Raw genomic sequence first — 17005 nt, 5'->3', positions numbered from 1 at the left:
CAGCACCACCAGCAAGAATGGAGAATTTGTCGCTTAGCAGTGGGACCTAGATAATCCCAGCCGCGGGTGAGGTTGGAGAATTCCGCCCATGGTTCAGCTCAGGGTATTGTCACAGCTGTGATAGGGTTTGTATACTTTGTTGGATTGCCAGTTTTATGGGTTTAATATTTTGAAGAAGTTTTTGAATGGCTTTTTGTTAATTTGGACAAATTAATCAGCACTTGAGTCAAAATAGTTTGTTCATGGGGTATTTCAGTGGCTGTGTGTTTGAATGGCAATTTTATGAACTTCTTTTTATTATTCATTCATGGGACATGGACATTGGTGACTGGTCAGCATTTATTGCCCATGCCTAGTTGCCCTCGGAAAGCAGTTAAGAGTCAACCACATTGCTGTGGCTCTGGAGTCACATATAGGCCAGACCTGGTAAGGACGGCAGATTTCCTTCCCTAAAGCACATTAGTGAACCAGATGGGTTTTTCCGACAATCGTCAGTGGTTTCATGGTCTTCAGTAGGTTCTTAATTCCAGATATTTTTTACTGATTTCAAATTCCACCAACTGCCGTGGTGGGATTTGAACCCAGGTCCCCAGAGTATTAACTGTGCTTCTGAATTCACAGTCTACCGATAATACCAATAGGCATCACCTCACCTAAAGAGGAACAATTTGTTTCAACTGGAGTTTGAATATTTGTTTTTCCTCCACTTCCTGAGCATTTCAAAGACATCCCAGTGTTATTAAAGGCTCGCAACCTCTGTACATAATGCATATTCGGTGGAAGCATGGGGGTATCAAAGATGCGTGGGGGCATGGAAGAAACAAAGGGGTGTGGAGAGTGCATGAATAGCATACTCTAAGATTTTCAATACCAAGTTGGGTAGCTTAGTGGCTGAGTGCTAAGGTGGATTGGTTAGAAGTTGAACCTCAATTCTAAGACTTTTTCCCAGTTGTTTTAGAAGCTGTTAGGCCCTCCAGCCCTTACCTTTCCATTCAGTCCCTATGTCCTCCTCTATCTCAGCTCATTCGCCACCCACTCCCATGACCACTCATACCACCATGCCACCTTCATAGCCATTCTCCCACTATCTACTGTGGACAGATATCAAGAGCTAAGTGGAAATGAAAAAAAAAATCTAATGTTGATATAGTGGTTAGCACTGCTGCCTCTTAGCGCCAGAGACCTGGGTTCGAATCCAGCATTGGGTAACTGTCATCGTGGAATTTGCATATTTCCCTCCTGCCTGCATGGGTTTCCTCTGGATGTTTCCTCCCATAGTCCAAAGATGTGCAGGTTAGGTGGATTGGCCATGCTGAATTGTCCCTTAGTGTCCAAAGATGGGTAAATTAGGTGGATTAGCAATGGGAAATGCACAGGGTTACAGGGATAGGGCAGAGGGGAGAGTCTGAATGGGATGCTCTTTCAGAGGGTTGGTGCAGACTTGATGGGCTGAATGGCCTCCTTCTATACTGTAGTGATTCTATGGTTCTAATTTAATAGAACTTTCACACACACATTTTATACTTAAAAAACTGTTTCATGATACCCATTCAAAGATTTTAATTCATCTCAATTGTTCTGTGTTTTTTAAGAAACAACTTATATTCAGTAACCACATCAAAGACAAGAAAACCTTTAATAGCATCTTCAAACTGACAATCAAAATGTGAATTCATTCCTCCACAAAGGTTTTGTACCTTTGAAAGTCAGCCAAGCATTCATAATAACCTTAGCTTTACTAACAGTCCTTGGGAAATGTTAACATACAACTTACTTACATCTGCGAAACAGATGGTCATGTTGTTTTTCTAATCTGGCCTATCGATCAAACTAGTCCAACAGGTGTTTAACTCGAACTGCTTCAACCTGGTTTTTTTCCATGTTTAAAGGGCTGTGTATTTTTTTAAAACTTCAGATTATGATACTTAAACAGACCTTATCCACCCTTCACAAAAGTTTACATATACTCCATAAAACTGTGACACCCACACTGTAGATTAAGATGCTTGGAACAGTGAAAATGAGATCAGTTTGAACTCAGCACTAATTTCCAATGGCCCTGCTGGTCGGGTTCCTTGCCTGTGTGATTCATGCCTCGGCCCTTTCACTGCCGCAAAAATAAGATATGTCACAAAGTGTTTTCCCCATCTGTGTCCAAACCTCCATTTTAAAGGTCTCCTGAGGCTTTCCACCCAGAAAATATAAATAATCTTGGCTTACAAACTTGGGCTAGTGATGTGTATTGCAGATGAATTGGTCCAGTAAATTTATCAATTGTGAAAAGGCACTAATTGTGAAGTAAAGGTTGTTGAAAACAATATATAGTTGCAACAGCTGCAATTTTAAACATTCAACCTCAAATCTGCTAGAAATGCATGCTGAATGAGTGTTTGGGAGGGTGGAGTATCATTTACTGATCTGTGGTCAATTCTAAGTTCACTGTTGGGTTATGATTTAAAGAGTTGAAAACCTGAGTGAAAGCTTGCAGCTGACAGCCTTGCAACTATGTGTTATATAATGCCACAAAATCTAAATGTGACCCCACCACCAAGAAAATTATTTTTGAAAAATAAAATTTGCCAACTCATACCAACAAGGTGTATGGTTAAATCTTTCCTGACAAATCCTTGTTTGGAGCTGCACTGAAACTTTAAATGCAGTGGGTGAATGAAGTTACTTTTAGCTAAGCTTGAGTTAATTTCCTGTGTCGCGCACATAATCTTGTCCCCAGGCTCCACTTGATAAAACATGTTTCAGTGCTTCTTCAGAAACCTGACAAGAACATTAAACGCTTTTGTGAAATGTGTTGTGTTGTATTATGCCAAGAAATTTACACAAAGTCTAACAGAGGTTCTTGCAATTTGTTATATTTATGATCATTTGTACACCATCTTTCACAGCAATTCAAACTAATAAATCAATCTATAGATAAGAAAGACAAAGTGAAAGCAAAAACACAGACTCACATCTAAATGGCACTTCTACAATTCCACAAAACAAGTGTAGCAATGAACTGTTAACATTTTTTAACATTGTCTGGCCAACCCAACCACAAAGTATTTTCTCCTCAGTTGGTAGATATATTCATGGACATCCTCAGGTCTTTCTGTGTGATTCCATTTGTTACTTTATCAAAAAGCTGGAAGAGAAGGACATTTTTAAATGGCAATATACTATTCTTTATAGGTCACAGACCTAGCTGCCCATTGAATGCAACATTTAAAGAAGAGCAAATTGTGAGATATTATTGATGCACACACCCAAGCTAAAGAGATCAACAGCTTCAAAGAAACAAAACCGTCTGAGTACAGGGCTGTGATTTCTAGTTGCTCTGAAAGTGCAGTGAGATATGCAGTTGCTATAACTTGACTTGTAGGTTTACCCAAGACTTTGTCACTTAAACGGGTGGGGGGGGGGGGGGAAGTTGCCGCGAACAATGCTTATGGTAGTGGGGGGGAGGTGTGAGGCAGTTTCTTTTCAACACAGATCAGTGTGCCCTTTAAAGATGGCTCCCCAGGCCCCGCCCCACCAGACTGATGGCAAAAACTAAGCCATGATGTGGAGATGCCGGCGTTGGACTGGGGTAAACACAGTAAGAAGTTTACTAAGCCGACAGACTCTCTGTGCACAGAGCACCAGGGAATTTGGTGAGAAAACATGGCTGTACAGCTACACACTGGTTTTGATGCTGAAACCAACACAATTTATCAGAAGATTCTGCGCAGTGCTTTTCCCTCCATTCTTGAAGTGAAATTACAGTCAATTGAGGATGTGTAATGATGTTCTCTAAATCTAAATGCTAATTTGCATTAAAATAATTTATATGGTTGTTACAGTATTAAGGAAGTACTCACCTCCCTCTTCCCCGAACATATGCAGGATCTGCTCTCCTCCCTGCTTACACTTGCACTCTCTCCCCTTTCCCCTCAGCTCCTGCTGGCTCACTTTTCCTTCATCTCCTTGGTTCATCGGTTTCTATTGACATTCTTTCTATCACTAATGCTGACACCATTCTCTGCCTGCAGTTGCCGTTCAAGATAATCTTCTTTCCTTTTCTCACGGTAGTTAAAATTGACACTTATCTCCAGTCATTCCCCCAACACTCACTCCCTCTTCCTAATGATGCCTCCACTGCAGCTGACATCCCACTACCTGTCTTTCAAAGATCACAAAGACACTCTCTTCTCTTTCAAGTTACTGCTAAAAAACGTCGATCACCTTTTGATTCAGATTATGCTGCCCCCCCGTGTTTTCCAAGTTTACATCAGCACCATTTCCCTCCTGCCTCACCTGCCAATCCCATCTCAAACCTCAAACTTGCCACTATTCTCTGGGTGGCTGTTTTTTCCATTTATCTCATGGGATGTTGGCATCGCCTCCTAGGCCAACATTTATTGCCAATCCCTCATTTCCCTTGAGAAGGGGATGGTCTGCTGCCTCCTTTAACCACTACTGTCCATGTGTTTAATGAACATCCACAGCGCTGTTAGAGAGGGAATTCCAGGATTTTGACCCACTGGGAGATAGACGTTTGCTGCAGGAGTTCTGATCTTGCAAAACTGATGTGAAAATTTCTATTCATGCTGTGCAGCAAGATTTTTATCTCTGATCTGGCAGAAGCTTCGGGTAGGAGGTGAGAGCTAATTTTCCATTCTGCTGAGATCCAGGGGGATAGGTTGTAAGGTATTGCATTTTCTTTTAGAATTATAAAATCTCTGATATACTCATCATCATACTTGTGCTGGACATGTCTACGCATTTTGAGAGTAACACTTTAACCTGCTTCCAGCAGTACTTGTCTAAATCATGCCCTATGGTCTTTCATACTATTTAGAGTCTGTGCAAGTTACAATGAGGCAGATTGTGTCTGTGAAATCTCTAGATGTTGCTGTTTTCAGCACCATTATAAAACTCTGTTCTTTCAAGTACAGGCCACAGCTTGTACAGCTTGTGGAAAAAGGGCAGCTGAAACATGACATTTCCTTCTCTAACTTTTCAGTTACTTCATATGAACCACTTTTGGGGTTTAGTCTGTGAGGAATAATAGCAGTTTCCACCTTAATCATTCCGAGGATGCTTAACTTACTGACATGTGGAACTAAAGGCTGAAAAAAAATCAAATTAAGTTCAAGACTTCAGTTCTGCAGTGTAAAAGGCATCAGGGTTATGAAAATGATAATAGATGATGAATATCATTAGCTAAAATGAATGCAAAAAAGAGAAAACCTGTGGTGTTTTTGTAGAATGACCTTTTGAAGTGCTTGCATTTAAATAGGCAGTTGTTTTGACATATAGCAGGTTGAATGCCTAGATAGCAGCTTTTTAATAGTTATGTTACTCATGCATATTATTGTGTGGCCATGATGGATTAGGGAATGCAATTGCGAAGCCCTAACAGTAGTAATTAAACAGAAAAAATGCTATTCACATATCCTGAATCCTTTCACAAACAACATTATATAAAGCAATGGGATAATTTTCCATCCTCCCCCTTTCCTCATTTCAGCAATGCTGGATGGCAAGCAGGCATCTTGACATTATTGCCACAGAACCTGGCTGTTTTAAGGCAGGTTCAGCTCATTTGATGTGCTGGATGATCACCAGGTAGCTCTATTGTCTGATAATCAGCACTCAGGGCAGTGAACTCTGCAGTTCAGGTTACACTGTGATAAGTTTGGATAAGAATAAATGGAGGATTGTGATTTAGAGATCTGACAACACTCCGGGAACCTGACAGCTGTTAAACTTCAAAAATATAATAACCATGAGCCTTATTATCATATTAAAAGTTCCAACCCCCTCACTGAATCAGGTTAGCCGACCATCCACTATCTGCCCTCAGTTCAAGATGGAAATGGGCAGATTAGAAGCAATTTGGGCCTGGAAAAGATTATTTTTTTTGAAGTTTATTTATTAGTGTCACAAGCAGGCTTACATTAACACTGCAATGAAGTTACTGTGAAAATCTCCTAGACGCCACACTCTGGCATCTGTTCGGGTACACTGAGGGAGAATTTAGCATGGCCAATGCACCAAACCAGCATGTCTTTCGGACTATGGGTCGAAGCAGAGCACCTGGAGGAAACCCACACAGACACAGAGAGAACATACAGACTCGGCATAGACATTGACCCAAGCCGGGAATCGAACCTGGGCCCCTGGCGCTGTGAGGCAGCAGTGCTAACCACTGTGCCACCATGCCACCTACTGAGACACTAGTCCCAGCCTCTTCTCTACACCCCACTCAAATCAGCCCATTTAAAAAAATAACAATTTGGCCCTTTACTGCCAAGAGATTGAAAGAAAAATAGTCCTGTAATACTTTCCTAGAATTCATCTCCAGCCTGCAAAAACTTGGATCTTCACCTTTACCCCCCAAAAATTTTTGTTTTGCAACACAGTGAATTTCAGATGATGTATATTCATTCAGAAACATTTTGAAGCTGAGTGAATCTCTCATGCTACAAAGTGTTAGTCATATTTTCTCTGTGCCATCTTTTATTTGGAATTCTGTTGCATTGTTGAATGGAATTGCTCAGTTAGAGTTAAGGAATTACAGTTCTTTAACAAGTATGAATAATATGTGTTGTGCTCACTCATCATTATCTGCAACTATCTCAAAGTGAGTTGATTAAGATCAAAAGATTTGACTGTGCCTACCTGTAGGGATACCCATGATACTTGGAGCGGAATATTGACAGCAGCAAACTGAAGAAAAAAACCACCAAACCTAATCCCACCAGGCAGATTACTGTAGGAAACAGACCGAGAAACACATCAGAATTCATCAAAGTAACTCAGTGCAACTTCAAAAGTGTTCGTTCAAGTGCAACTTGGTGACAATGCTGCTGTTTTTCTTTAGCAGCTCTGCTCAATATTCAATTAACCACAATTTTCAATGCTGTGGAAGACTTAATGTCAAAAAGCGCTTTTCAAATGAAATGGGATGGTGGCAAACCATTTGCAACTTCTAGAATTGTTACAACAATCTTTTTGGAAGTTTCTGTGCCACCACTTCAATTGGAATTATGCAAGACATTGCAATTGCTTCATTTCAATTTGTTGATGGTGCAGCTCCTCCATTCAAAATACACAAAATTATTTTGTTCAGTGGGGGAGAAGGGTTGAACACAATTTGATACACATCAAAGTCAGCAATGTTGTTTCATTTTTCAGTAACCACTATTTCTACAACAAATGTTTTGGTTTTGATGCAGTACGCAACTCACAAGTTTCCCAAATGAGAAGTTGGACCCTTGGTGGAGGGATCAATGACCAGGGGGCACAAATTTAAGGTAATGGGTAGGAGGTTGAGAAGGGATTTGAGGAAAAACATTTTCACTTGGAGGGCGGTGGAAATCTGGAACTCACTGCTTGAAAACGTGGTGGAGGCAGAGACCTTCATAACATTTAAGAAGTATTTAGATGTTCACTTGCAATGCCAAGGCATACAAGGCTATGGACCAAGTGCTGGAAAATGGGATTAGAATAGTTGTGTGGTTCATCTTTGACCAATGCAAACTTGATGGGCTGAAGAGCCTTTCTTTGTGCTGGAGACCTCTATGACTCTAAGCTGTGCTATTTTATAATCGCTGAACCAAAGGAAATACTCGGAAGACCAAATGTTTTGTCAAAGAGGTAGGTGTTGAGGAGGGTCTTAAAGGAAGGTAACAAGGCAGAGGGGCAGGGCACTGACTACACCTTCCATAAATATTATGCAATCCTCTTTCATATCACAATTTGCATGCTGCTTTGCTCAGCCAATTTAACCCCCTAGGAAAGTATTTCTTACTACAATAGTAGAAATTGTTCCATGAGCATTCCTGAGTGAAATTGATAACTTGTATTGAAACACGAGTAGCACAGGGGGTCCTGATTACATTTTAGCTGGTGTTACAGGCATGATTGTGCATTTATAAAACCAGATCAGGAGGTCATTCAATCCATCGTGCTACTTCCTTGAGTCATCCAATTAATACCAATCCCCTGTTCTTTCCCTGTAGCCCTTAAATTAGCTTGCCCTCAAGCAATTCTCTAATTTCCTTTTGAAATTTATAATTGAATCTTCCTTCACCATTCCAGACTATAACAACTTGTTAACTAAAGGTCTTTATTTTATTTCTGCTAATTACCTTAAATCTGCGTCTAATGGTTACTTCCATCATTGGAAATAGTTCTTTTTTATTTCTGATTTACTCTATCAACACACTCCATGCCCATCTAAGCAGAGATTGAAGTGTTCTGTGTCCTTCAACATGAGGACATATCATCCCTTTTTCAGGTCTGCTGCTGCCACTGTGTGTGGGTGGTGGAGGGAAAAAAAGCGGTGGATGGGTGCCAATCAAGCAGGCCACTTTGTCCTGGATACTGTTGAGCATCTTGAGTGATGTTGGAGCTGCACTCATCCAAGCAAATGGATGGAGGCAGAGACCCATTATTCCATTACACACCTGACTTGTACCTTGTTGACAGGTTTTGGGAATCAGGAAATGAGTCACTCGCAGCACAATTCCCAGCCCCTAACCTGCTCTTGTAGCCATCTTATGTATATGGTTAGTCCCATTCAGTTTCCGGTCAATGGTAGGCCGCGGGATGTTGATAGTGGGGGATTCAGCAATAGTGCCATTGAATGTCATGGGGAGATGATTGCATTCTCTCTTGTTGGATATATAATTGCCTGTCAATTATGTTGCATGAATGTTACTTATCACTTAGTAGCACAAGCTTAAATATCGTCAAAATTTTGCATTTGGGCATGGATCACTTCAGTATCTCAGGAGTCACAAACGGTGTTGAACATTGTGCAATGATCAGTGAAATTCTCCACTTGTGATCTTTTGATGGAGGGAAGGTCATTGATGAAGCAGCTGAAGATGGTTAGGCCGAGGAACCCTGAGGAACTTCTGCAGTGATGTCCTGAAGCTGAGGTGATTGATCTCTAACAACCACAACCATCTTCCTATGTGCTAGGTGTGACTCCAACCAGTGGAGAGCTTTCCCCCCGATTCCCATTGATTCCAGTTTGCTAGGGCTTCTTGATGCCACATTGGCCAAATAACGTCTTGATGTCACTCACATCTCACCTCATGAGTTTAGCTTTTTTATCCATGTTTGGACCAAGACTGTAATCAGGTGAGGAGCAGAGTGGTCCTGGTGGAACCCAAACTGAGCATCAGTGAGCAGGTTATTGCTGAGTAAGTGGTGTTTGCTGCCACTGTTGAAACTTTCCATCACTTCACTGAGATTGAGAGTAGGCTGATGGGGCAGTAATCGGTCAGATTTGTCCTGCTTTTTATGTATAGGACATATCGGTGGCACAGTGGGGAGCCTGCTGCCTCACAGCGCTAGTGACCCAGGTTCGATTCCCAGTTTGGGTCACTGTCTGTGCGGAGTTTGCATGTTCTCCCTGTGTCTGCATGGGTTTCCTCTAGGTGCTCTGGTTTCCTCCCACAGTCTGAAAGACATGCTGGTTAGGAGCATTGGCCATGCCAAATTCTCCCTCAGGATACCCGAACAGGCACCAGAGTGTGGTGACTAGAGAATTTTCACAATAACTTCATTGCAGTGTTAATGTAAGTCTACTTGTGACACTAATAAATAAACTTTAAACTATCTGGACAATTTTCCACATTGTCAAGTAGATGCCAGTGTTGTAGCTGTACTGGAATAGTTTGGCTAGGATGTGGCTAGTTCTGGAGCACAGTCTTTAATGTTATTGCCTTCAGCTGTTTCTTGATGTCATGTGGAGTGATTCGAATTGGCTGAAGACTGACACTTGTTATGGTGCAGCTGTTTAAGAAGGTGGCTCAACACCACCTTCTCAAGGACAATAAGGTTAGGCAATAAATGCTACCTTTGCCAGTGCTGCTCACATCCCAGGAAGAAATAAAAAATACATCCTTCTTTGCTTGGTTAGACATGTCACCCTCCACACTCCATGATTACTCGGGAAACACAGATGGATGATAACTCCATGGCTCTGCAAAACTAACTAATTAGTTTGACAGGTTCCCAACCTGGAATTGGTCCAGTTTAGCAGGGAAAAGCTGATAAAATTCAACCTATATTCTTAATAGTAACATGTAGTATTAAGAATCCATCTAATAATACACACCAGATTCTACTGGGAATCACATTGCCACAAATATAGCTTTTGACAGCTGACATTCTCAAGGACAACTAGGGATGGGCAAAAAAATGCTGACCAGCCAGCGACGCCCATGTCCCAAGGATGAATTTTTAAAAAATCACCCAACAATGACTTCTGAATTATTTCCTTTTTGCCTTATTTCTTCAAAACTTGATGATGCCTTTAACTTGGGCCATGATCCTTCATCTGAACTTCTCAATAAAAATAAATATGAGGTAGTTCCTGAAATGGGGCAATCATTTGGGCTGAAATATTATGCAAACAAAGGTTTGCATTCCACTTATCACATCTCATCTCATTAAGGGATGAAGAGTAACAAAACTACAGTTACCCCCATTTGAAATTCATCTGATGAGGTTTAAAAACTTTCTACTCCACATGCACTCAGGATGACTGTGCACTGTATAATCATTTGGAGACAAGCTCAATAAGCCATTTTAAACAAGTTTAAAAATCTGGCAATTAAAATTATTCTCACTTGAATCCAAAGCAATATATAGCAATATTCTATGTATAATTTAAACTCTGCTTGTCGGTTTATGTGATATGCCCTAAAAGGCCATCTCACAGCTGACAGCTTCAGTAATTTGACATTCCATATTACAATATATTTGGAACAAAGACCGCCAACTTTACATTATAAAATTTGCACACATTCATTTGAACACGATGTATACAATGAAAATAAGCCAATTAAAGTTTTTCTGATGCATTTGTGACATTTTTCTAATATATTATGTCTTGTAAAAAGGAAGAAGGAAACTTATGTAGGGATGAGGAAATAAGGTTCAGATGGCTCGATTGAGGGTTACAAGTTAGCAAGGAATGAGCTGAAAAAGGGGCTTAGGAGAGCTAGGAGGGGGCATGAGAAGTCCTTGGCGGGTCGGATCAAGGAAAACCCCAAGGCTTTTTACTCTTATGAGAGGAATAAAAGAATGACCAGGGTGAGGTTAGGGCCGGTCAAGAACAGTAATGGGAACTTGTGTATGGAGTCAGTAGAGATAGGAGCGGTGATGAAGGAATACTTTTCTTCAGTGTTCACCAAGGAGAGGTGCCATGTTTTTGAGGAAGAGAAGGTGTTACAGGCTAATAGGCTGGAGGAAGAAGATGTTCGGAGGGAGGATGTACTGGCAATTTTGAATAAACCTAAGGTCGATAAGTTCCCTGGGCCTGATGAAATATATCCTAGGGTTCTTTGGGAGGCAAGGGATGCGATTGCAGAGCCTTTGGCTTTGATCTTTGGGTCCTCACTGTCCACGGGGATGGTGCCAGAGGACTGGAGAGTGGCGAATGTTGTTCCTCTGTTTAAGAAAGGGAATAGAAATGACCCTGGTAATTATAGGCCGGTTAGTCTTACTTCGGTAGTTGGTAAGTTGATGGAAAAGGTCCTTAGGGATGGGATTTACAACCATTTAGAAAGATGCAGATTAATCCGGGATAGTCAGCACGGATTCGTGAAGGGCAAGTCGTGCCTCACAAATTTGATAGAATTTTTTGAGGAGGTAACTAAGTGTGTTGATGAAGGTAGGGCAGTTGATGTCATATACATGGATTTTAGTAAGGCGTTTGATAAGGTCGGCTTATGATGAAAGTAAGGAGGTGTGGGATAGAGGGAAAGTTGGCCGATTGGATAGGTAACTGGCTATCTGATCGAAGACAGAGGGTGGTGGTGGATGGAAAATTTTCGGATTGGAGGCAGGTTGCTAGCGGCGTGCCACAGGGATCAGTGCTTGGTCCTCTGCTATTTGTGATTTTTATTAATGACTTAGAGGAGGGGGCTGAAGGGTGGATCAGTAAATTTGCTGATGACACCAAGATTGGTGGAGTAGTGGATGAGGTGGAGGGCTGTTGTAGACTGCAAAGAGACATAGATAGGATGCAAAGCTGGGCTGAAAAATGGCAGATGGAGTTTAACCCTGATAAGTGCGAGGTGATTCATTTTGGTAGGACAAATTTAAATGTGGATTACAGGGTCAAAGGTAGGGCTCTGAAGACTGTGGAGGAACAGAGAGATCTTGGGGTCCATATCCACAGATCTCTGAAGGTTGCCACTCAAGTGGATAGAGCTGTGAAGAAGGCCTATAGTGTGTTAGCTTTTATTAACAGGGGGTTGGAGTTTAAGAGCCGTGGGGTTATGCTGCAACTGTACAGGACCTTGGTGAGACCACGTTTGGAATATTGTGTGCAGTTCTGGTCACCTCACTATCAGAAGGATGTGGAAGCGCTGGAAAGAGTGCAAAGGAGATTTACCAGGATGCTGCCTGGTTTGGAGGGTAGGTCTTATGAGGAAAGGTTGAGGGAGCTAGGGCTGTTCTCTCTGGAGCGGAGGAGGTTGAGGGGAGACTTAATAGAGGTTTATAAAATGATGAAGGGGATAGATAGAGTGAATGTTCAAAGACTATTTCCTCGGGTGGATGGAGCTATTACAAGGGGGCATAACTATAGGGTTCATGGTGGGAGATATAGGAAGGATGTCCGAGGTAGGTTCTTTACTCAGAGAGTAGTTGGGGTGTGGAATGGACTGCCTGCAGTGATAGTGGAATCAGACACTTTAGGAACATTTAAGCGGTTATTGGATAAGCACATGGAGCACACCAGGATGATGGGGAGTGGGATAGCTTGATCTTGGTTTCAGATAAAGCTCGGCACAACATCGTGGGCCGAAGGGCCTGTTCTGTGCTGTACTGTTCTATGTTCTATTGTATTTTCTCCATCAATAACAACAGTAATGTGTGTTATTCCTTTCTGGTGGAGTCATAATTGTAAGCATCCTCATTAAAGGAGAGTGAGGAATGCTTCATTATGCTGTAAATACGTTAATAATAAAACATTGCATCATACAGAAGCTAATAGTTTCAAAGAACGCTTGCTTCTGGTAGATAACTGGAAATGTATTACAGTCAGTTCTTCAAGCTACATGAAATGCTTTAACCTAACCAATAAACTACTTTCAATTATAGCGTTTAGTACAATTGTAGGAATAGAAATTGTTTAAAATAACCAGAACCAGCACTGCCTGTAAAGCATGGTATTATAAGGTATGCTTCAAATGTAATGTTTTTAAAGTATAGAGCTGGTTGATGTATCAGCTTTCAAGATTTATATTTTCCTGCCTTGTAACTGTCTCAAAAATCTGTCTAACTCAGCCTTGAATAAACCAGCCTCACTGCTCTCTGGAGAAGAGAATTCCAAAGGTTAACAAACCTCTGAGAGAAGATATTACACCTCACCTCCATCTTTAAAGTCACAAGTAGGCTTACGTTAACACTGCAATGAAGTTACTGTGAAAATCCCCTCGTTGCCACACTCTGGCGCCTGTCCGGGTACACCGCGGGAGGATTTAGTATGGCCAATGCACCTGACCAGCATGTCTTTTGGAATGTGGGAGGAAACCGGAGCACCCGGAGGAAACACACACCGACATGGGAGAACGTACAGACTCCGCACATACAGTGACCCAGGAATCGAACCCGGGTCCCTGTCGCCTTGAGGCAGCAGTGCCAACCACTGTGCTACCGTGCCATATCTTAAATGGGGGATCGCATAGTCTGAAACTTTGCACCCTTTTTCTCAATTCCCCATGAGAGGAAACATTATCTCAGCATCTACCTCATTGAGCCCTCAGAATCTTACATAAGATCACCTCTTATTCTTCAAAACTCCAATGGGAAGAGGCCTAAGTTGCTCAACATTTTCTGAAAGATAACTCATTAAACCCAGAAATCAACCTAATAAACCTTTCCTGAGATGCTTCCAGTGTAACCATCCCTCCTTAAACAACAAGAATAAAGCTGTATGCAGTACTCCAGGTATGGTCTCACTAATACTCACTACTGTTATAGCAAATTTTCTCTACTTTTATACTCCATCCCCCTTGCAATAAAATGTGTGAAATATAGTTTGCTTAAATTCTGACAAATCACAATGTATTCATTTTCTGCATTGGGAGAACTGAGTTCTGACAAAGGTTTTTTTTTGCTATTTTTACTTTTCCCAGAAGGTTAGATGGTTGTATGGGGAGGGAGGAACGAGGTAATAATAATCAAAGACATCATTGATCAGCTGGTCTTTATCTGGACTTTTTCATGTGTGGAAATTTTATGCTCGTCTAAAAAGATACCACGTGTTTTCATCATAAGTAAAATATTTAATTATTAAATAAATAAAATTGAAAATATTGCAAAAACATGTCACACTATTTAATCATAAATTGTTCCTGCTCAGTTGGGGATAGACCATTAATCACAACTGCTAAGTTATTTCGCTTGATTGGATTTTTCAACATCTCACATATTTGATGTAAAAATCAGACATGTCCCTTGAAAAATCTGATTCAGTGATGCTGGGGTAATTTAATTGCAAATAATATGGGGTACTATTTTTGGATAACTTGGTATGAAATAAGTAGACAGTGACCAATTCAATTATAAATACATTTTTTCTTGGATTTATTGCCCTGAGAAGGTGGTTGTGAACTTTAATCCAGTGCTTTGTAATACCTAGTGGCTTGCTAGGTCACATTATGTGACATTAAAAGTCGGTCCCAAACAGACTAACTTCTAATAAGCCTCTCCCACAGCTACAACAGCTAACAGGTTCAGGGTCGACATCAGCCCCTCAGTGGACAGGAAATCTGGTAGAATCACTACAGAGCAGAAGGAGGCTATTCAGCCCATCGAGTCTACACCGACTCTCCAAAAGAATATCTTCCCCAGGCCTCCCCTATCCCCATAACCTCACGCATTTACCATGGCTAATGCACCTAACTACACATCTTTTTGACACCCAGGGACAATTTAGCATGGCTAATCCACCTTACCTGCACATCTTTGGACTGTGGGAGGAAACCGGAGCACCCGGAGGAAACCCACACAGACACGGGGAGAATGTGCAGACTCCATAGAGTTTGAAAGGCAGGTGGGGAGGAGCAAAGCAGTGGGGGGGGGGGGGGGGGGGGAGAAGGTGCCCTGATGCGCACAGGGCTCACCCCTCAATTGATAATCCGCTGCACCCTACCCCACTCTCCCTTCCGTCCTACCTTTTCAAATAAGTCTTTTCAAAAACAGCCTTTGCACTCTTGCACTCTGGCCCGGCTGCCACTGCTCAGCATTTTATGTCAGTGGAGGCAGATGGAGGCCCTGAATTACCACTAAATTGGTTAGGTAGGGGCCTTATTAGGTACAAAGGTGAGTAGCCTAGTTGGCATCTTACCCATGCCCAGTAGTATAGAGGACAGGTGGGGGTGGACGAGAAGGAAGTGGCATGGACACCCAACATATTTCACATGTCCTCTCACACTGCTGAAAACACACCTGGTGGGCAATCGTAAAATCCAGCCTCATGATTCAAATTAATTGTTTCACCATGTATGAGTAAAGTTTGAAGATTAATTTTATATTGAAAACGGTGTCAGAATTTTAAGAAAGAAAAACAAATTCAATGTTTTGTCTTCAAGTCAGGGGTGTACTGGTTTAAGCCAAATTAGGCTCAAAGTCAGAAAGTTCTTCAAACATTGGATGGTCTGGGTATGTTTGAAGGAAATGCATAAATGAATAGGTAGAATTCATATATGTTTATGACATTACACTTTAAAATTGAGAAAATGGACATAAATTCATGGATAACCATTTTGTACCCGAAGCCTTCAGACATATACATGGGCAGCACTGGCCTTACAGCTTTGCTTCTGACAGGCATTAGACAAGACTAATTTGTACCATGCACTCAGTACCACTGGGTTCTCTCTTAATAGCCCTTACCACTAGCAAAGGAATTTTAAGGAAGATTGATGATGACACAGATTGGTACTATTCCCCTTATCTATTAAGGAACTGTCCTTAGAACTTAAATCTTGCCCTATGTTTTTTATCTTCTTATAGTCATTAATGTTGCGATGTACTTTAAAGTGTATTACGTTTTACATAATTCTGTAATAAATTTGTAAATAAGTTAGTATAGTATCACATCTCATATAGTCTTCTGTACACAGTATAAGAACCCACCTCTCTTTTATTTTCTGTAAGTCGGAAGATACATCTTTTAAAGAGAGACCCCCGGACTCTTGTAATATCCAGGTAGTTATAACTTGGTTGACAAATTATCTAACAAGCTATCTAGAAGTAGGTAATGGGGGAAATTCTCTGGCCTCCCCACAGTGTGTTTCTTGTGGTGGGAAGCGGTGCACTGTTGGCCATCAGCGGGATCTTCTGGTCCCTCCACTGTCAATGAGATTTCCCACTGACTGCATCCCATGCTGCTGGGAAACCAGCAGAATGCACCATCGGCAGGACCAGAAGGTATCACCAGCGTGAACAGCTGGAAAATTCCAGCCAACATCTCTTGATAGCCATCTTCCGGGGGGGAGGGGGGGAGAGACTTTCTCAGGTCCAAAATAAGTGCTTGTGTGAAATGACTGCTTTGAACTCAAATGGAGTTGATTGTTGAGGGAGTGCTCCCAATCTAGGGCAGTCCTCATTGGGGCTAGAGCTATAATACACTTCATATGTTGGATAGTGGGGGTAAAATCTTTGTAGTCACTTAAGAGACAGTTGAATGCTGTGACGATAATATGAAGATTCTGCTAGATGGTTAAGCTAGAATGGGTCAAATGTCTTCCTCAATTGTACTCATATATTGGTATGTGACTTTTTGAAGTAACAGAATTCAGTTGTCTTCAAGATCTAGTGGTGCAGATGTTTTCAAGTAGTATGAGTAAATGGTAGACAAAATAAAGCCAACTGTATCTCATCGGTCATGATGATCTATATGGATATTTCAATTTGTGGCAAGCACCTACAGTTATGTAGAACCCACAAAGAAAATGCAGAACAGTAATAAACGTACACTTGTCATCTA

At 41.4% G+C, this 17005-nt stretch overlaps 1 protein-coding gene across 1 annotated transcript in view; it reads right to left on the bottom strand.

The window, feature by feature from the left end:
* Window positions 1-6656: 6656 nt before the first annotated feature.
* Window positions 6657-17005, bottom strand: part of tusc3 (tumor suppressor candidate 3) — a 238259-nt gene continuing 227910 nt past the window's right edge. The window contains exon 8 of the mRNA XM_078221231.1: window positions 6657-6751. Coding sequence (XP_078077357.1) covers window positions 6657-6751 — 95 coding nt within the window. The remainder of the gene's footprint in view (window positions 6752-17005) is intronic.

The sequence above is a fragment of the Mustelus asterias genome, chromosome 1 (genome assembly GCF_964213995.1).
Source record: "Mustelus asterias chromosome 1, sMusAst1.hap1.1, whole genome shotgun sequence".
NCBI classification, from domain to species: domain Eukaryota; kingdom Metazoa; phylum Chordata; class Chondrichthyes; order Carcharhiniformes; family Triakidae; genus Mustelus; species Mustelus asterias.
This window is presented reverse-complemented; position numbering and strand designations above follow the sequence as displayed.